A 23,254-nucleotide genomic window follows, 5' to 3' on the forward strand; every position below is an offset into this window, starting at 1 on the left:
AATACATATGTGAACCGACATTACAAATTATTTCATATTAATTCACATATTAATAAGTGATGTTTTTATACACTTCAATGATAAAATTTACCTACTAATTAATGTGAATTGGATGCTTAAAAAGCCCGAGTTTGTATTAAATTATGTGAAGAAAAAAAAAGCTCATAAAATTGGTTTGCTTTTGTTTGGTCGGTAAGCAACAAGGCAAAAGCCTCAAAAGTAGGATAAATGCTTAATCGTAGCCCAAAAAAACGTCCAAGTCAATTCTAGAGTGGGTGATTTCATCGACGACTCTACTTGCTCCACAATCAGTATCTCTTATCGTTTGATTTATGTATCAAAGCTATTGTCAATGGACCCGCCTCACAACTCGCATCAAGCATTAGAGTTCCAATAAAAAATGGATCTGGATGAGTTTAGATACGACCAAAGTCATAAACAGAGTCGCAAGACCTTTATCTTATTTACAGATTTGGTTCATATGTACTTGTGGATCAAGTTTATAATTTTTTTTATACATTTTGACCCCTTCATAAATTTAGAAGGTGTCACTAAGGGACATAGTGATATTTTTAAATTTTGGGGAAAGAAATGAACTCAAAAAGTCTGAAAATAACTATTTTAATTAATTTTTTTTAATATTTAAACAAGATAAATATGGGCTTTTTTTTAATGAAATATTGATTAAAAAACAATATATAATTAAGTGTTTTCTGAAAATGTTGTATTCTTCGTGTCCTTTGTTCAGACGAAGTGGGGAACGACAGAGAAAATAAATAACAATTACACACATACGACAAAGTAGGGGGAGTTGGGTTCTTATTTTTTCTTTATATTTTAAGTTTTTTTAATTGCATAACAAAAATAGTTTGTATAATACCAAAGATATATTAAATGTCTTAATAAATTATTTATAGGATTTAAGTTTATATAAATAAATAATAAAATATCACATCTAAAAATGTTACAATAATTTTATAGGATTTTGTAGACATCATAACAAACTTTTATGATATTTTTAAAATAAAATATTATTTTATATATTTTATAAGACACTTTTGATAAACGTTCTACAACCAAAAAAAATTAATAAATTTATCGTAATTCTTTTTAAGTATAACGCCTTATGGTTTGATCCATTGAACTTAAATTCCGTAATGCAGTTTATTGAGATACTTTGACATTTTTGACGTCCTATAACCAATTTTATGTGATGTTAAGCAAATAATTAACTAGTATAATACGTTTTTAACGTGTAGTGTAACTCAATTGCTAAAGAGATAAAATGAATTTATCAATTTAGAGAATTGTGGTTATTTTGAATTAAAAAAAATACAACATAATAATGTAGTACAATCTGAAAAAAGTTGGTACAAATTAAGTTGGCACCATATACAATTAATTGTACTTGTATATGATTTTAAATACCAACTATAATTGATTGATACACGGTATTAGAAAAAAAAAAACTTGGTACCGTACAATCTACCCCTAGCTAAGAGCGCGTTCAGTTCGCATAATGTCTATATTTTTATTTTAGTTTGTATGCTTTCATAAGTGTCAACTTTAAAATTCTACCTTTAATTATGAGATGGATAAATTCATTACTCCCTTTATTATTAAAAATTAAATTGTCATTTCTAAAATTGTACAATAAATGTGTCAATTTTATACCAAAACCAACCAACCAACTCATCTATCAAACCTACCAATTTAATTGGTATCGATTGTAACCGGTTAGTAATATATCGTATCAACTATATAAAGTTGGTTGGTATGTGGTATTTGAAGTCGTATACCACTCTAATATTATATCATACCTCCTTTTTTAATGATTGATTAATTAAAAATTTAATCTATGACATAACATATTTTTTATTATTAAATTTTTAATCATTTTATTTTCTATTTTATAAATTCTAAATTTCTTAATATTAAAAAAATTTCATTGATTAAATGTTATTTGATGAAAGCGCGTTCTTTAAGTTGAGGACTAAATGGAGTACATATGTTCATCTCTTAGGGGCTATTTGGTTCATGGATTTGAATGGAATTGAAAGGAATTGGAATGGCCAAATCCTTTGACTAAATTCCAAATACAATGTTTGGTTCATGGAATAAAACTGATGGAATTCTTTCAATTCCAATAAATTCCTTCACTCGTGGATTTTACATTCCACGGCAATACCCTCGGATTTCAATTYCTATCCGACAAATTYCTTYCCTAATCCAAATTCATTCCAATTCCATGCAACCAAACGCAATCACAAGACATAGTCAAATTCCATCTAATTCCATTCTATTCCTTCAAAGTCAAATTCATTTGATGAATTCCAATTCCATCGAATTCCATTCTACGAACCAAACGCCTCCTTACTTTTTGAGAACTATAGGTAAATTTACTTCTAAATTTATGTATATCTAATTCGTTAGGTGAATCGACTAATCTTAAGGTGACCATCTGTTTTATGGATAGTCCAGAGTCATCGTATTTGAACCCTCGTGGCCAAAAAGAGATTTATATTCCTCCTTGGATTTGAACCTGAGACCTCCAAATACTTTTGACATTTGGAGCTCAAGCTCAAACCAATCAGACACCACTTTTGTGGTGAATGTTTTTATCATCTATGTAAAGGTAACTAATGTTTGGACATGTTGGAATAAATGGTACAAAATATATTAACATGTTATTTAAATCTCTGATGGTATTAGTGTATCTACTTGGTTAAAAGATCAACATATAATGACAAGGGTTGTGTCCGATTGGTTTGAACTTGGGCTCCAATGGTCAAAACTGTCTGGAGGTCTCAGGTTCGAATCAAAGGAATAATAAAAATCTCTTTGTTGCCACAGAGGTTCAAATGCGGTAACTTAGGACTACCCGTGAAATGGGTGGTTGTCTTGGAATTAGTCGGCTCGCATAGCGAGTTAGATATTCAGGTTAATCAAAAAAATATCAATATATAATAAATGTTGACCTTTAACTTTTACGATGTTGGTACAAAACTATACCAACCGAAGAAAGTTCTATTTATTAAGTTGGTACCAAGTAAAGTTAGTTGGAACGCAATATAAAAATTTGTGTACCAACGTACACGATATAGGTGAAAAAAACATGATATCGTACCATGTTCAACCTCTACTGTACAATCCTTTGAGGTTGTCAATCATAGCATAAACATGGTGATAAATCACAATCTTATTAGTTTCGTATAAAGTTTCAAATAAACCTAAATTCACAAACAAAATAATATTCAAATCAGATTCTATATCCAACAATAACATGTTATTAAAAATTTAGTCAGTTGGAGAGTCCGAGGGAAGAGAAACATCGAAGATGATACGATGTAGTTCTGGGAACAAGAACTTGACGACGATGAGAGCCTTAATGAACCTTGGTTCGGCAATGGATGTTGCTCCTTTGCATACTCCATCAACAATGGCTTTTGCACATGGCTTCGCCCCCATTGAAGGATATAGAGTTCCCATATCCTGTAATTCCATCGACCAGTTTATTTAGGATTTTAAATATTTTACAAAGTTCAAGAGCTATCATTTTTTTATAAGTATTCATAATGAATAACGTAATAAATTTTTTATTTTTATAAATGTCGTAATAGATATTAATATTCATCATAAATACTTATAATTTTTAAAATATTTTAGGTTTTAAAATATAATTAACCTTAAGACCATCTTTACTCATAATTCTTTACAACTCAATCTTAATTAAAATATTACTTTCTCTTTCATCTACCTATACGGTCTTTAACTTCAATTCAATCTTACTTTTTTTTTTATCATTTAACCACAATCCCCTCCAATCCAGTCCAATCTAAAATATTATTTTATAAAAACCATATATTTAGTTTTAAATTTTAATTTTAAGTATAAGAATAGAATAAACGGATCAATATATATTTTAAAACGTAATTATAATTATGAAAACTTACCATACAATTGAAATTAAATAAAATAAGTATAAAATTACATATTTGAAATACATAAATAATTGTAGTAAGTTTTCATAGTGGGTGTTCGGATGATTTTATCAGGATGTTGAGAATCTAAAAAGAAATTTGTAAAGTTTGAATACATAACAGAAAATTGAAAAAAAAATTATAAATTTTTTTTAGAATTTGCAAGATAATGAGATGATTGAAATGAAGAGAAAAACTGAAAAGATGAAAATATGTCAATACAGGCTCTATTTATAAGGAATTGAAAACCATAAATTTTACTATATTTATTATTTTTGAATTTTAGATAATATAATTAAAAGGAAATGAATTACTTACGTTTTTGAGACGGATACCAACCCCGTTGGTTGAATACTTGGCTGTAATGAAGTCTGTTTGTATGAAGCCAAGTGTCAAGATTGTTATGGTGATTGTTGGAGACACTTCGAATCTAAGGGAATCGTAAAAGCTGATCAATGCTGCTTTACTTGCCTGAATGAAACTCAATCAATCCACAACCTCATATTATATGATTTTTTAAATATATATATATATATATATATATATATATATATATAATTGGATCCTTTAGAAGACGCTCAATTACAAGATCATATATGATCTTGGAATTTTTCGTCTTCTAACAAATCTTGAAAGATTCACGGGAGGTTCTTTAATTTACATTGTAGAAGCCGCCTTTCGGTAGGTTCAACAATCCGGCGGATGAGGCATTAACGATGATCTTGCCTTTGGTTTTCTGGAGGTGTGGGATCGCAAATTGAGTTGGATAAACCGATCCCCAGAAGTTTATATCCTGCATATATATAATCGTACATTGAAGTCATGTTCATTAGCTGTTCATACCACAAGAAACAGGACTTATGAAGACGAATTTTGGGTGTTTAGTAAAGGATCGATCATATATACCATTACAGGTCGGAATTTGGTGACATCAATGTCTATCGCATAAAGGGGCCCGATTCCTGCATTCATTACCAGATGATCCACTGCAAAAGGATCGATCGAGTAGCATGCATGTTACTTAAATCATGAGAGTGTCCACTACATAAAAAGGTTGTTAAGACATCTAAGAGCATCGTATAAGCTAATTACAACATTTTAGAAAAAAACACGCACGTGTTTGGTCCGATAAACCCAGATTTCTTGTAAACGTGGGTAAAAATTTTAAAAGTAGTCGATTTTGGAGAGTATATACGGTTACTCACGACGACCAAAATGTTTAACGGTGTCATCCACGAACATCCTACACTCGTCGACCTTCGACACGTCGGCAAACAAGAAAAGAACATCAGGAGAGCCGAGTTCACGAGCTCTTTCTGCCACTTCCTCGAGCCGAGAATTTGCTTCTTTTATCGCTATAATCGCTAGACACGCACCTCTTTTCGCATATTCGTATGCCATGAGCTGCCATTTTGTATCAAATTAAACAAAGTTAATTAAACCGTCTTTTCCTTGCTAATTAAAATTGAAATGCACGATATAAAGTTTATGAACCTCTCCAATCCCGGATGAAGCACCGGTGATCAAAACGACTTTTCCGGCCACGTTTTCCGTCTTCTGGAAACATGATCGGAGGGTGGTGATGAGCTCCCAAGTGAAAAGAAATGGCGAAAAGAGGAGCAAAAGTAGAACGGAGAAGTAGAAGACAAGTGCATCTGTGAACTTGTTATTGAAGAGAGCTTCATACATGGCTACAGGATTACTATACCATCCGCCTGTCCTTGTACGATTACGGTGAACTTAATCAGGCTCTCTCTCTCTCTCTATCTCTCTCTATATATATATATGTATATGTATGTATATATATATTATCCAATCATGTGGTATAAAATTTAATTCATTTTGAGTTTATTTTATATTGTAGTAAATAAAAGGGAAAAGTCTAAAAAATCCAATGGAGTTTAGTGTTTGAAATGATTAAGTTATTCGACAATTTTTTAGAACAAATAAATCATTGGACATTTCAAGACCTATTAAATAACTTCTTGGACTTTTTAAAACCTGTCAAATACATTCTTATAACCTATACAATTTGTTAATGTGGTAAAATAATAAAAAAATCTGAATATCCAATAGATCATCCATAGGATGTTGGACATAATCGGTCCAATAGAATATCCAATAAAAATATTTGATGGATATCTAATTCGATCCAATGGATATTCAATAAAAATATCCAATGGATTGAACCAAATCGATTCAATCATGGATTAGATTGGATCGGATTTAGTGTATGCTATTGTGATAAGCTAGAGACTCGGTTCGTTGTCTGCTATTTCACGTGATTTTTTTTCCATCTATGGCTTAGATTTACTGTATTAATTTACATATATTTGTTTCACAAATATTCGTTTTACAATGTGAACATTTTTTTATGTGTTTGCGAAATAAAAAATAAAATAAAAAGTTTCATATTGTGAAACGAATATATATTAAACAACACATTATGAAACAAATATATATTAATTAATACATTAAATCCAAGTCATAAATGAAAAAATATCACATCCGTTTCTAAATTTATCGCCGTTTATTGGATTATTAAATGATTTTATTTATTAAAGCGATTCTTAATCGAGATGGCAGAGGATACCATGAACTATTTATTTTGGTAGGGATCGCTATTTATGAAGGAGTGAATTGACAGCAATTGGAGAATCTAACACGTTGGGTGTTAGGTAGGGATCGCTATTTATTTTTGACTTTTGTAGCAAAAAAGATAAAAGCAAAGTAGTTATGAGACTAGTTTTCCTCATTAAATAATATTATTATTTTCTTCATAATTCTAATGATATATATATATATATATATATTATTATTATATATATGTGTGTGAATAGACTCAGGTTCATACAAGAACACACTACAACAAAATCAGGTTTATACTTATAGAACTTCAAAAAAAATTAAATGTCTTAATAGACCATTTTATAAGACTTAATTTATAAGATCAAAAATAAAGTAATCTAAATAAGTTGTAATAAGTTTATATGACGTTTTTAGGCGTTTTATCAAAATTTTTAGGACATTTTTTATACAAAGCGTCACGGTAGCAATTTTATAAAACACTATTTAAAAAGTTTTTCTATAAAAGATGAGATTATAGGACACTTTCTCAAAAGTGTCTTACAAAATTGTTAATGCAACATTTTGTATTGAAAATGTTCTAAAAACTTGTTAGGATGCACAAAAGTATCATAAGAACACTTCATTTTTTAGTCATATAAATTAAGTCTTGTAAAACAGTCTATTAAAACGCTTCGAAATTGATGATGTCCTATAAATTCCAATTTTATTGTAGTAATAATAATCAAATAGAAGAATAAAAAAATGGTCGAATCACATGTGATTCACGCAATGTTGTTAGCACACCCTTTTGTTGACTATTAGTGTAAAATCACATGTGATTTTATACGTGATTTAATCGTTTTCATATTTTCTTATTTTGATTATAAATAAATTTTCTTATTTTTTTTACAAACAACTACAACTAATCTGACTATTAAATTATGATACAATACAACAACTAATTTGGCCAAGTTACGAACATTCACGTGGAGCTCATACTTCCTTTTCGACTTTAAACATTTCATACAAAACGTCGGTTACTTGTGAATGCAGTACGTCATTTAACCTCCTCCAACGATAACCATCATCTTTCCAAACATTATCGTAAGATACAAATATATTGACCTATTAACGTAGATGCAAATAAAATAAGATCAAAATATGAGTTTTTATGGAACTCTTTCAAACAACTATTGAGTAACACGTTGATGTGTTCTCTTCAACAGGGGCAGACCTACTGAATACCGAGGGGGTTCATGCGTAAAGAATATTCCCATTGAAAGGTGCAACTATAACTTTAAGCCCTAGAACCACAAACATGAGAACTACGGGGGTGCAACTTGTAATATTGGAAACTTTATTTAGAAAGACAAATCAGGGATGGACTCAAAAAAAATTTCAAACGGGGGCACCATTTGACGATAAGAAAAAATATTGGGAAATTTTTTCAAACGGTGGCACCGTTTGACTATAAGAAACAAATATACGGAGTTTTTTTTCAAATGATGACACCATTTGACTAAGAAAATGACACTAACAGGATCCGAACTTGGGTCTGGAGTGGAATAAAAGTCTTGCAAACCAACTCTACCAAATAAAAAAATTTCTCGTTATAGTTTCAAAACACATATGGTGGCACACAACAAATTAATACGGTTGCACTGTTCACGAAACCTAATTTTTTTATACCATATAGATGGGTCCGTCCATGAGACAAATACTACATTGTATTTACCGGAAATTGCATTTTAAATTAAAAGAGAAATAAGGGTGGAGCCAAAAAATTAATACGGAGGGGGCTAAATAAATGTAAGAAAATAAGTGGTTTCGTAGTTGGCAAGATCGTGTTAGAAATATCTTTTTTGTTAAACATTTATCCTTATTTAGTAGCTATTTGGATAAAAAAAATTGATTATCAACAACCTCAGTTGGTTCCACACGAAACTCGCTTTCAAAAACACCAATGTGAGGGACATTTTTTAGCTCATTCGACGATTGAGGCTAGCCGGAGAGGGGTGGAGGTTTGGATCGAACTTGGGACTTGTCTTCTATTAGAGAAACAAGCTTTATTAAATAAAAGCACACGAAACACATTTACCTCGAAAACTACTAGCTACTCATTATTTGTGCTAAAATAGCAAGTCAACTCCGACTCTTTCATACACCAACTCTAACAAACACAAGCGGATCCAAGAATTCTTGTAAATGGTGGCATAATTTCACAATATGAGTAAAAATCTGTTAGTCGGTTCTTTATCCGTCTATAAACTAAAGAGACTCATGTTTAAGTCATGCTTACATAACTCTTTAAAAACACAAAAGGTGTATAAAAAAACACCAAAACTAAAAATTAACAAATTCAACACCAGTGAAACTCAAACCCGATACTTCTGTACAGAGGTAGACTCATTAACCATCTACACCATCAAAGTCTAATGCTTAAATTCCAATTTTAAAAACTATATATGGCACCCAAGAAAATAATACGATGACATCCACCATAAACGTACGTACTTCTTTTCTCTTATAACAGAACCATAAAACGATAATTCATGCCATCATATCAATCAGTGTAGGTCTATCCCTATTAATAAACCTAACCCTAACTCCTAATTAGTTTTATGAACATTTAGGTTATGCTTATTTGATTTTTTTTTTGTTTTCTTAAATATTATTACTATAATATATATATATATATATATATATATATATATATAGTCAAGATCAAACACGAAACTGGCCAATTTACGAGAAGTAATCTTAACCACTTGATTATTTTAACGGATCATTTATATAAAAAAAGGATAACATGTTGTGCTTGAACATGTGGGATTATGTTGATAATTGTGCCTATCCCAAACTTTTAGGATCGACTTTACTTGATATTTTTAATAATAACATATCATAAATGATATGTCAAATGTCAAATACAACATCAATAATCCTAAAATTATTACAAAACACTAACAACCCGTCATATATGATCAATTATAAATATTGATTCTCTTTTAAAATCACTTGTCAAATCTCTAACAATCATACAACATCAAACCTAAATTATTATATGAGTCAATGGACCTTGTTATGATATCCATATAAAGGACATGACGAGCATAAATATCCTCTTTAACTTTTATTCTGAACGATTGAATATCTTTTATAACAAATCAGAGGAAGACTCAATGATATTTTTTAGGAAATCTCCACCGCAAGATACACACTATTCCATCTTTTCTATTAAATCGATGATAAGCACTATCTACATTCCATGAAATTGTGCACCACAAATAGGGAATTTTCAGTTGGAGACTGGGTTTTCTTGCGATTCCAGCTTAATTCTTTGATCCCAATTCAATTGTTGTTTGATGTAATAATAAAGGTGTCAAGATAAAGACTAGAAGAAGGGGCTTTCTTAGAAGAATACCCACTTGGACTGGTAGTGAGAACCTGATCTCCATAAGCTAATTGGCAAAAGAGGGAACGAAGGCCCCAACCAATCATCGTGAGATACGATTTCTAATCTCTTGTAGTTAAGACTTTCTGTTGTAAATGAATTCTTCTTTGCGAAGCTGAGGTGTCATTATCTAATCAACCTAAGATGCTCATTGTGCATGTATCATATTCAACATTGAAGTCAACAATCACATATGATATATCATCTTCATAACATAAGACGCTTAAAATTTGAAAAGAATCGGAAAGTTTATCCATTTCCTTCCTCAAAGACTTTAGAGTCGTTTACCCAACGCATACCCAGTAAGCGTTTATCTGTAAGAGTCAACACTTTAATTTAATTTAGTGGGTAACATTTTAGTCCATTAAAACGATATCGTATGCAGCAATTTATCCAATAAACTCTTACTGGGTAGGAGTCGTTACTATCACTTACCATGTAAGACTATTGGTAAGATTCTCATTGTCATATTCATCTGATAAGGTAGTGACCCGGTAAATACTTACTAAATAAGCGTTTAGTAAACGGTCATTTAGTCGATTGTGTTATTTCACTATGAACATTGTCGATTGTCCTCTTCCAAAAAAACCGGCTTGTCTAGAGTGTTTCTGAACTTCTCAAAACCTTTAGTCGATTGTGTTATTTCACTATATTTTAATAATATATTTTCAAAATAAAACTTAATTTCGTTTTAAAACATTAAATACGTCTTTCTTTTTACATTTTATTTGTTGTTTATATCTTATTTGTTGTATTTTATTCTCTTGAAATTTTTAATTTACTTCCCTCAAAATTTCATTTTTATATATTTTCTATATTTTAATTAATTTACATAATATATTATAATAAAAACATGATATAGAAAAGGTATAAAATAAAATTTGAAATCTCCATAAACTTCATATTTTAATGTCTTTTAATTGTATTGATAAAAACTTTTTAACAATATATTTTATTACAAAAATATTCATTTTTATTATAATATTTAATAAACTACATAAATGAATCAAAATATAGAAAATAAAAATAAAATAAGAAATAGGAATTTACAAAAGGGTCTTTGGTCTAGCAGTATGTGAGTTCTTAGCCTCCTAGGAGGTTAAAGATTCAAACTTCACCAAAGATAAAAAAAAAGTGTATGAGTTTATTTGTTCTATCTATAGTATATAAATATTATATACTTCAAAAAAAAATAAGAATTTGAGAAAAGTAAACCGAGAATTTAAAGAGAATAAAATACTTATGAATGTGATTTTATGAATAAGATATAAATGTTTAGGTTTTTATATTTTTAAATATTATTTGTTAATATTTATTTAGATTGATTATTTGATATTAAAAAAAACACTAACAACTCATACAAATAAATTAATTATTTTATCAGTTTTATTCTATCTAATCGTATCTTATCAAACAGTATTATATTATATCTTATTCTGTCATATTTTATCATATCAAACACACCCAAAAACAACAACAACAACAAAAAAAAAAAAAAAAAAATTGCAGATATTACATATAAAATTTTAAACTACGTGTTCTAGAAGAAAATATATAAAAAAACTCAATACCGTGCAAACCACAGCATGGACTCAAGAAAGGATATAATTTAAAATGGAGCACAGCTTGAAAGTTGAATCTTACAGAACAATAGTTCAAATTCATCCATTATAATTTAAAATTTATGGGTTATTTGTTTACCTCTTAATAGTTCCATTAAGAGATAACATCTGAAAAATTAAGAGGTGAATATTGTTTGACAAAAAAAAAGACTGTCTCTTAATGGTTTTAAAACCCTCTGAATGATTTTGAATTTTGGGTCTCTCTTAACCATCTAACATCCTAATTTCATTCTAAATAATTACTAAATAATTATATTTTATTTTGCACTATATTATAAGAGTCTTTTAATCATTATGACCACTTAATCATTTTGTACCAAACCATTGTCAAACAACCCGTTAGAGATGATATCTACATTTAGCAAGTATGCAACGAGCGGTAAAAGATCGTATGAGAAAGAGAGTTAAGGTGAGAAACGTAAGAAGGGACCTGAACCTTTGATCACATTTAATCTCAAACCACCCATTAATCGCGTTTGATACAAAGATTGATCCGGTGCATCTCATCCTAATGTGTATCTAAGAGTGGAGATCCCTTCTTACGCTTCTCACCTTTAACTTTGCTTCTCACCGGAACCCAACCCTACAATGAGCATACATCAAACATATATTTTTACATGTATATAACTACTATCAAAGCATGCTCTAGAATCTTTCTTATTTGGGGTTCAGAGCCCAAATACTTTGACCTTCTAATATCAGAAGGAGCCCTGTGCTTGGTTCTGGATATCGAGTAGCGGATACAATCCTGACCCTTTTATCATACACACGAAACTTCAAGAACAAACCAATTGGAGTCATCATCCAGGTTATCGGTAGATTTCAACCGTCAAAATATCAAAGGTTCAAATTTCATTGGTGTTAAGATATATATATATATATATATATATATAGGGAGCGATCAAATGAAAATCACTCAATTTGTAAAACCGTAAAAACCCCATTCCATCAATCATAATTTTCATTTTGTTCATTTTTTGTAATTATAAGAGATTGATTAATCATTTTTATTGTGGAGGATGTTAATCATGGATATTATCATCTTCATTATTTTAATTTTAGAGAAATACATGAAACAGTTTCATTTAAATTTCATTAAGTAGTATATGAAACAATTCTATAACCATATATGAAACAACTTCATCAAAAAAAGTATTATATGAAACAATTTCACAAGATTAAACAATTTCATGAAAAAATTTCATAAGATTACGACGGATGAGAGTAGCTAGTTTTTACGGTTTTTACAAATTGGAGTGTTTTCATTTGATCACTCCTCTCTCTCTCTCTATATATATATATATGTGTATATATGATATCAATATTAAAAATAACTTGCAGAAAAGAAGAAGGTGAAAGCTAACCACCTTTGTAACGTTGCCCCTCGTACGTCTAGAAAGGGGACGCTTTATGGTGTCATGAGTATATGAGACATATAATAGCCGACAAATAAAGGCCATGATGGGTTGTTACAGGATCATATCAATCTACTAAATCTCTAATATTTCCAATAGCAAACCTAACACTCGAGTTTACAATGTATCACCCGTCCCCACATTCATTGCACGCGTGTTTTCTCTTCCTAAGATCATCACAACCTCGGTTTGGTTCATCGACACATTCTCGTCCGAATACAAGACTCTTTTCGCCAACCCGAAAGATATTTTATGGGAGTAACAAATCCGTATGATGTGTTATGTTGGATATTTTCACTCAATGACAACAACATGAAGATGCAGACCACACCACCAAGTGACAATGACTGCTACCAAGGTGATGTCGACGACGTCATAGTGAGTTTGAAGGAGTCGAGAGGAAGACGCGGTCAAGCCAACGTACATCCTAGGACTCGAGGACTGTGATCACCACTCTGATATTTTTTATTCAAGCCAACTTCATTATTTATTAGTGGATCGTTGAATTTACGTCACTTGTGGTTTTTATCCCCGGGATTTTTCGTGTCAACGGATCGTTACATGTTCTTTATTTATTCTTTGTTTATTCCAAACCCATCAACAACTTAATTATCTTGTCGTTGGAACTCAAACCTCACTTAATGAAATTTGGTCAAAGCAATGTGCAACGGACCCAAGGGCAAAGGTTCAAGAGGAGGATGCAACAAACTCGCTAAAGTAAATTGGTACACAAGACCAGCAGACATAACATAATTAGAAAAAGAATAAGGGAAATTGATTCAAATAACGATTTTTAACACTCAAATTGGTCTTATAACCATTTCTTTTCCGAATTTACCTAAATGTCACTACTTTCGTAATATTCATGTCCGTAATATTAGCTAAAAGACAAAAAAGTTAAAATTCAACACAAATCTGCAATTACCATTTGGGTAAATCCGAGAAAAAAATGATCATTTAAATCAATTTTTAAAAAATGTACGTTCGAAATGAAACAAGATGAAACTAGATGTATTTTTTGTGAGGGAACAAGGTGGGATAGTTTAACAACAAAATCAAAAACAATTTTGTCATTCTTTTTGTTTTTCCACACAATATCTCACGATTATCTTATATTATATTTATCTTGTATATAATATAAATATCCTTTTTATCGATATATAATATGAAATATTCTAGATAAATAATATATATATATATATATATATATATATATATACACACACACATATAATGAATATAATACTATATTGTATGTTACGTCTATTTATCTACAGTATAATAGTTTCTACAGTATAATATAATATATTATACTTTATACATATGTAATATATGAAATATTATACGTATAGTCAATGAAAACGTTGAATATCTTGAGAATATAGAAAAAGAGTGTTAAAAGAATCTTCATTATGATTATTTAAAAAATCATTTTGAAGATTTATATGGAAATTCATATGAATAATAAATAACGTTGATTCGCATATGTATTTTTAAATAAAAAATTGAATTTTTCAATGGATTCACATAAATCTTTCATTAAACTTCTTTTCTATCTTCTCACGATATTTATCTTTCATATTTGAACTGATACCTATATCATATGTACATGTATTATGTATAAATTTTTATTAAAATTATTTAAATATTACTTGACCTATCTCCTTTATAATTACTATACGTCAAAAATCATAAAGAACACTTTAAGAATTGCTAACTAAGGTAAATGTCTTATTATCACTACTTAAAAACAGAGTATCCACGACGGAAAAAATCTCTTGCAGATCAGTGATGGATCAGGGACGAATTGGCCAAAAACCAGTTTCCTCGCTAAATTCCGCCACTGATAGCATTACCAAAGAGCTTTTGACCAACAAACGATCAGCGAACAAGTGAGGCCCATAACGACGGATTTACAAGGGATTTTTCCGTCACTGATACTCTTATTTTTGTAGTGGTAGGAAAAATCTAGTTCATATTAACATACTTTTTGTCATATATAAATTTTACTACACACTAAATAAACAACTAGTGCGTTAAGTTTCATAATGTACAGTTCACCTACAAAACGCATCTTTGTGGATTTTTGGAGAGAAACAAGAACAATATGAACGACTTCTTGCTTTGAGTATTCACAAGGATATGGCAAAATAGAACCCACAAGGCCGTGACCATTAGGTTCAAGAAGTCGGGTGGGTTTAAATGAGAGCATCACTATTTTACAAAAATACAGAACACCCATATCTGGTGATGTGCATGCATCTCTGATTTAGTATCATAGGGTTACGTGTGTTCTCATATTTTTATGATGGTATTCTCGTTTAGACTCACCACAAAAAGGTAAATTTACATTTAGCACATGTATGCAAGGGGGTTTATCTGCACGTGTGCCCTTTTTTGAGATAAGTGGACTATTAGGGCCGACGTAATATGTCAAAATAGTTATCAACATGAACAAGTGGGAGAGCAGGTAGAGCAAACAAAGAGAAGAGATAAACACACCAATCTAATCATCGCCTTCCATGCTTGCTTTCCCTTTTGGAGGTGGCACCAAATGTCAAATCTTGTATCCTAGTTTTCTGTTCGCTACATAAAAAGAAAGATACATCTAGATCGAAAAATAAACAAGAAGGCAAGCAGGGTCCCATTTCAATTCTACTTGGCATCAAGTAAATAGTAAATGGGAATACTAAATGTTGAATGGGTTAAATGTATGACCATAAAGACGATCCTAAGTAGCACATGGGGGCTATGATATGCAAACATGAAGCATCAGCTCGTTGTCCCATAGATTACTGACCATGGGACCAAATAAGTTGATCTTTACACAACTGTCCAGCCAAACCTTTGTTATTTTCTTTATGTTTCTCTTCACCTGCCATGAATTTGACCTTCAACCCATCCACACAGACTTTTTAACCATCACCATTACCATAAGAAGCCCATTTTTCTTGACAGAGAATTGAGTGATCACCGAACCCTCTACGACTGAAACAATGAAGGTAAGGTCTAATTCTATTGAAGTTGATCAGTAATACAATGTAACCCTTCACTGACTCATGCTTGCATGTCTTCATGGCAGCTGCTAGACTGGATGAATCGCAAGTTTCGCAATGGCGAGCCACTAAAAGAATTTTCTACAGGTGTGGTTTAATTTGATGAACATGTTTGTTATATGTTTCTTGATTCATAGAGATTGTTTTTGTTGGAATCCTACCTAGTTATGGCTATTTTGGAGAGTGTGTTATCTAATGGGGTTCCACATATTTTCACATGGTATTGGAGCCAAGGTGTACCACTCTAGCTAGGGACTTGACACTTTGTGGCACTCTTAACTCGTTAGTCCCCTCTAGTGTCCGTTTAGCCTCCATTGGAGGCGGCGTGTTGGAGTACTATATCGACTAGATTTGGATCATTTCTCCTCAATATATGTTGGGACCTCTCTACTCGTCTCAATGGCTCTTTTGGAGAGTACGTAATTTAATGAGGTTCCACATATTCTCACAGTTTTGATGTTTTATATGGGTGATGAACAGGGAACCCTTGCACTTGTCTTATGGGGCAGCCATCACTTGATGACTTTGAGTACTATCCTAAATCAAACTATTATGCCAAACCATCGAGCAAAGCACGAGAAACCAATCACCGAAAATCATTTGCATGCCTAGAGGCAGTAAGAGGTGATGATGAAAGCATGGAAGACGCATCTGCTGCTCTTTCTGTACTCTTTCATGGATTTTTGGCAATTGGGACTCTTGGAACAGATCCAGTTACCAGTGATCCTGCAACACCAACTTTTTCAACCTCAGTCGAGTATATTATGGAAAAAGAAACTGAAGCAACAGAAAATGAACTGCAATTCATTAATGATGAGTTGGAGAAGGTGTTGGGTGGTGAAGGAAGAGAAGATGACTCATCTGGGAGAAACAGTCATGTTAGCATCGGAAGAAGCAGCCATGGCAGCACAATTACACTTAGTGGCAAGCCTTTAGAAGCTGCAGATAATGAAAACGGAGCAGTTGCTTGTCCGCTCCAGGGTTATCTGTTTGGTTCAGCAATTGAACTGACAGAAACAACCACAGGAAAGAAAGAACATAGAACATCACTAGGGGAGTTGTTTCAAAAAACTAAATTGGCAGAGGAAAATACTGGACCAAAATGCAACAGGGTAGAAAAGCAGAAGGAGAAAGAAACTGACAAATCTGCTGTTCACTTGATGAAAAAGATACTGAAAGGAAGAAAAGCTTCTGGAGGAACCATTGATACTGCTTCAGCTGACAAGAAACACAAGGTATATGTATTTAAGCTTTATGTAACTCATAGCACCACATGTCTGAATCGCATGACATTGAATAGAAAAACTGAATGGATCATAAGACAGTGATCCAAGAAATATAGCATGTCGAATAACATGCGGATTTTTACTTCGACATGAAACTGTTTAGTTTTTAGTTAAGTTCCCTAATCTCTAACGTAAGACTTGCAGATCCTACAAATGTTCCAGAGGAAAGTTCATCCTGAAAGGACAAAATCACAAAATCAGTCTAAGTATGCGGCAAATGGCACCTATGTCAATGAGGATGGATATAAAAAAAGAAACCAAATGCTGTCTGGGGAAGATATAACTACATTTTCTGAGAGCGAAATTTCTAAAAAGAGTGCAAACAACACAAGAAGCAACATGCCCCAGGCTACATGTGGTGCCAGTGATTCAAATGGGAACAGAGAATGCTGGATCAAATCAGATGCAGAGTGTAAGTATACAAAACACTATCTGCTATTATTTGCTTCCACACTCTAAGAAAGGCTTCATATTTTTTACTGAGCCAAGGCCATGTGAAAAATCTTATCAAAAACAGAAACCTCTCCACAGTCCCAAAGTTACGATATGTCCATTCAAACTGCTTCATCACTAACTTAAGAAATATCCTCAACCAGATTGAAAAGAGAACATGTATTTCATCTGAATGAGATAGTAACAAGTGAACATGTAGAGGGCACCACATACTTCTTAGGTATTTGAAACCAGCATACTTTGGACATTGATATGCTAAAACTAAAGGACATAATTCATGCAAGTTGACAACAACTAAGGATTGGGCTGGCAAATATAGAATAAGATCAGTTGCAGAAGGAAAACTTCAGTACTTAATTTATTGGATTGCAGAACTGATTAACTATAAATCTGTGTGATCCTGCCGCTTCGCCTTTGTTGTTGGGTGCAAGTTTATAGCAAAGACGAACTTCTACTATAGTTCTTGGTTTAAATATGAAGCAACAAAAAGAATTTAAGATATAATTACATGAGGCAGAGGTTACGGCATTCAAATGCTGCACTTTTGCATATGGGAACACGAAATGGAGAGTGAGATTGTTTGATGATAAGGCCATTAATTAGGTCTCTTTTTTAAGTTCTGCCATAGTCTCTGTAAATATACTGGACCCTTTTATTTTGCTTCTCCTTTTTCCATTTTGTTCTTGTGGTGGGGATTGAGCATGGTTCGATTGTGACCTTACTCAAACATAGCATAATAACTACTCTTACCACAATGCGTTCTACTCCCAAGGCAACCAAAACCTTTTTTATAGAAATCAAAAACATCCAATACAACTATGTTCTGCATTCTTCAGCATACATGAGTATGGCAGAACATTGGGGCTTTTAGTTGCATACCAATGTGCTCCAGAATACTGTCTGAATTGATGGAACTATAAAATGTGTGCAAGGTCAAGGAGACTGTAAGGAGGTCTCTTAAGATATTATGCCTAACTCATTATTCATGTTTCCTGTCAGACCTGGTGTTGGAACTGTAGAAGACAAACAAAGCAGTAAGGGATGTTGCAGTTGGTTGAATTCTGCCCAAGAAAACATATATATCTGTATGAACCCTTTTATTGGTAAGTATGATAAAGATGTTTTGAGTCTTGTGTGATAGTAAGTTTGTGATGAAAAGACAATAAAAAATTGCCCCTTCCTTGTATTCAAGCATGAGCTATGTATAAAACATCAAAACTAAAAGTGTATGCTTTCAGAAATTCTTGAACTAATGATTAATATGTACTTTAGTGATGTTTGATTCAGATGCAATGAAATCTGTATAAAAGAATTAAAGCAGCTTGAAGCAACTTACTGAGAAGCAAATGCGCATTTAAAGATACTTAATATGCCAAATACTCTCTGTTTCGGATACTGTTAAGCCCTGGATTTATAGAGACTTAGAACGGAGAGACAACAATTTGTCACAGTTTCATATATTCATGTGCTTCTCAGGGTCTTAACATGACTTGCAAACATGTGATAGACTCGTGAATTTGAAGATAAAATCATGGAGAGATACCAAGGTCCAAGGCTATAGCATATCTATAGACAGATGATGAAGACATTAGGAATTTTCAACAAAAATGGTGTTTATCCTGATCAAATCCGCATAACTTCTTACATATGATTACATGTTTGGTGGTTTAAAGGAGATTGTTGAAGCTACACACCAAATTATTCCTGCTCCAGGTTAGAGGTAGATTATAAGTGTAGACTAAGAGGAAAAAAAACATGAAACACACTAACACAGTGGAAGTAATGAAGGTGAGGGGGGTGATGCTATTTGAATGAACACGATGCACTAAAATCTTGCAAGTTTCATGGCGAAGAGGGGGGGGGTATAAATGTATGATATGTATATATATATATATATATATATAKAGAGAGAGAGAGAGAGAGAGAGAGAGAGAGAGAGAGAGAGGGCTATGGATTAGAAGCCATGACCTTCAATGTGTTACCACCAAAGATGAGTACAAATACCAGTAACATAAATGCTTATGGCATATATTAATATTAGAGCGATAATGGTGTTTGCAATTTTTCCCTTGCCTAACTCTTTACAAAGAGAACCAACAATTTTTATAGAAGATGCATATATTCCCTCTGATCCAAGATTCATGCCTAGACACATTGTGTAGTAAGAACATGAACATCCAACAGGAAAAGTAATAATTTTGTATTGCAACTTTGAAATGTTGCATTTATGTTTGGGTAGATTGAGTATGTAGCTCCAACAAGGAATATCAGTTGAACTTTAAAATGGCACCTAATTATCAGAGGGCACATAAGGGCTTTCGAATGTAGTAAAATGTCCAAAGTAAAATTCAAATACAAGATTAAGATAAATGTATCGATACCATACTACATACATAACCTATATATACACATCGAAATTCCATGGATGTAGAAATGCATACATTGATCTAAATATCGATTCTAGAACAAGAGTGAGAGATGAACTTGCCTTGAATTCAGGGTTATATCATAAAATTGAGACATCGATCGTAGAAGGATCGGAAAAGAATTTCAAATAGTGATCGATTATTCATATTCGTAGAAGAAAAGCTCTGGTTTATATTCATAATCGAAATCATGGCGCTTGGATTGTTGCTCTTTTTTCATTACGAAGATTTGAGCATTTTTATAACGGCAAAAGAAAAAACACTTAAAAATCTAACAAATTTTTTTATTCTCAATGGTTAGTTTTTAGAACTATTCTTTTAAATAAAAAATTATTTCATTATTTTCTTTCTCATTTAAATAATTAAGTTTTTAAACAATTTTTTTAATAAAGAAACCGTTAAACTTTTTTTTTGAATGATTAAAATCCTGAATTTTTATAAACATGATAAATATTTACTAGTCGGTTAATGTAATTTTTTTGGATAAAAAGATGCATATAACCAATTTTTAAAAATAAAATTATTTCTTTATTAAAAAAATGTTCATGATGCTAATCAATTAAAAGAAAAAAGTTTAATGGTTTTTCATTCAAAAAAATAGTTCAAATACTTAATTCAAAATGAAAAAGTTTAATGTTTTTTCATTCAAAATAATAGTTCAAATGTTCAATGACTAAACTATTCAAAAAAAAAAAATCTTGGATCTTTTTGAAAATTTTCCAAAATATTATTTGTAAACTTATAAACTAAATAATCCTTATTGAAATTTGGAACTTATATTAAATTTTCGTTTTATTTTTTGTTTCTGTCGATATAATACGGTTTTTATATGGTTTTGAAAAAGTGATAATGTTTTTATTTTTGAATAAAATAATTTTTTTTAAAATATGTTAATCTTTATTTCTTAAATATTAATATAATATTAAATTTTCATAATTATATATACATATACTATATTATAAAACATTTGACAAAAACATTTAAAAACTATTTTTTATGCATGAACTACTCTTATTGATACACATTACTGAAAATTCAAGATTACAAGTAAATTGTGTGTAAGTACAACTTATTAAAGCTCTATTTTTTAATTCGTGTAACTAACTGCAGATAAACATAATCAAATATAGGATAAACATCTAATTTTAAATATAAAAAATCTAAAATATAATTAAAATAAGCATTAAGTTCTAAGAGAATACTTAATTATTATATTTATAAAAAATTATATTATTAAACCAAAAACAGAGTACTTTGTTATTAAATCTAAATTAAATTATAATAAAAAATGAATTAAAGAAATTACACAAAAAACGATAACTTTTAAATAATTAGCTTGATAATAATATCAATATATTTTTTTACAAATTTTCATGACATCTTCACAGTTATATTTTATTCAAAAATAAAAACATTCTCGTTTTCTCAAAACCAAATAAAACTGTATTATATCGACAAAAAAAAACAAACACTAAAATCGAGATGTATTTCGTTACATTGTACAAGTATCTTTTTAATGTATATATATGTGTGTATATTTATATTGATTAAAAAGTTTAATGTATTAAGTATATTTTATATTAATTTTCAATTGTAAATTATATTCAAGTAATTTAATTTTTTTTATTAAAAATGAAATTTAGTAAAAACAAAAATACGAAATATACTATTATAACTTTGGTCGACGAAACTTGAACATACATAAGAAAAGATTTGTATAATCATAAAACGTTTAACAAAATGAAACTTCATCAGCAAAAAATTTAAGAAACAAAATATCAGTTATAGCTTTGTGCAAAGTTAATAACATAAAACCGAATATAATAACATAGATTCATAGAGAAAAGATAAAGATGCTCACATTTAACTTCAAAATGCATTAACATAACATTTGTGGGAAAAACTAATCTAAGGGGCCATTTACCAAGCGCTTACATGAGTAAGCGTTTACCAAGTAACATTACATCACCGTATGAATATGGTAAAGACTAAGAATCTTACCCGGTAAGAGCGAGACAAGGACCAAGAGTCTTACCCGATAAGTATATATGCAACGACTCTTATCACGGTAAGCGCTTACCGGGTAAATTGTTGCATACGATGTCGTTTTTGTGGACTAAAATCTTACCCGATAAATAAATAATAGTGTTAAATTTTACCGGTAATCATTTATAGGGTAAGTGTTTGGTAAACTTCTGGATGCATGTTATCTTCTAGAATTGAAGTATTATACTTTAATCTACTTTCAAATGTAATTAGGTTTTTAAAAATCATAAATAATATTTAACAAAAAGGGTAAGACTTAATCTATTCAGACATCATTTTACCCATAGAAATGTGATTTAATTTAAAATAGATTAATATATAAGTTTTCATCACAGATCTTCTAGAAACCCTTGACTAATAAGTCGTCACGAGAAAAAAATGTTGTTATAGTTATATTTTCATTTTTTAATTATCATTTATTTATTTTATTTCAAAATAAAAACCACTAATACAGATTGTTGATCTCTCTTTTTCACGTTTGAGAAGAATAAGAAGAGATTTTTACCCTTAGATGTACATTAGGATGAGATACACCAGCTCAATTCTCGTATCAAGCGCAGTTTATGGATGTGTTTGAGATTAAAGATGATCAAAGGTCTAGATCGTTTCTTACGCTTCTTACCTTAACTCTCCTCAAGGCCGTTCCGAGAGGAGGGCGAGTCGGGCGCATGCCTAGGACCCAAAAGAAATAAGGGCCCAAAGCTTTATAATATACTAGTTGTGTACCCGCGCAATGCAGCGGGAGCCATGAATTTTAACGATTTTGAAGTTCCACTGATTTTATAAGATAAGATTTAACAATGATATAGGTTACACTTGGTCTTTACATATTAATACAATTTGAATAAATAAGAGTTATGGTTCCAATTACAGACTATCGATGAAAAAAATTGTACGACAGTTTAAAATCCAACATATTTAAACAACTCCACAAATGTGTTCGATTTA

At 31.0% G+C, this 23,254-nt stretch overlaps 2 protein-coding genes across 2 annotated transcripts; one reads left to right on the plus strand and one right to left on the minus strand.

Moving 5' to 3' along the window:
• Positions 1-3,170: 3,170 nt before the first annotated feature.
• Positions 3,171-5,751, minus strand: LOC112527739 (11-beta-hydroxysteroid dehydrogenase-like 4A). Its single transcript, XM_025138522.1, has 6 exons — positions 5,475-5,751; positions 5,186-5,384; positions 4,887-4,966; positions 4,642-4,773; positions 4,299-4,451; positions 3,171-3,492 (listed from the first exon to the last, which is right to left on the minus strand). Exons 1-6 carry the CDS (start codon positions 5,667-5,669, stop codon positions 3,298-3,300), a joined length of 954 nt encoding a protein of 317 aa, XP_024994290.1. The 5' UTR covers positions 5,670-5,751; the 3' UTR covers positions 3,171-3,297.
• Positions 5,752-16,007: 10,256 nt separating this feature from the next.
• On the plus strand, positions 16,008-19,071 carry LOC112528219 (protein LAZY 1-like). Its single transcript, XM_025139189.1, has 5 exons — positions 16,008-16,041; positions 16,122-16,182; positions 16,576-17,330; positions 17,526-17,793; positions 18,834-19,071. Exons 1-5 carry the CDS (start codon positions 16,036-16,038, stop codon positions 18,851-18,853), a joined length of 1,110 nt encoding a protein of 369 aa, XP_024994957.1. The 5' UTR covers positions 16,008-16,035; the 3' UTR covers positions 18,854-19,071.
• Positions 19,072-23,254: the final 4,183 nt, after the last annotated feature.

This window comes from Cynara cardunculus (assembly GCF_001531365.2).
Source record: "Cynara cardunculus var. scolymus isolate 2C chromosome LG 15, CcrdV1, whole genome shotgun sequence".
In the NCBI taxonomy this organism is placed as follows: domain Eukaryota; kingdom Viridiplantae; phylum Streptophyta; class Magnoliopsida; order Asterales; family Asteraceae; genus Cynara; species Cynara cardunculus.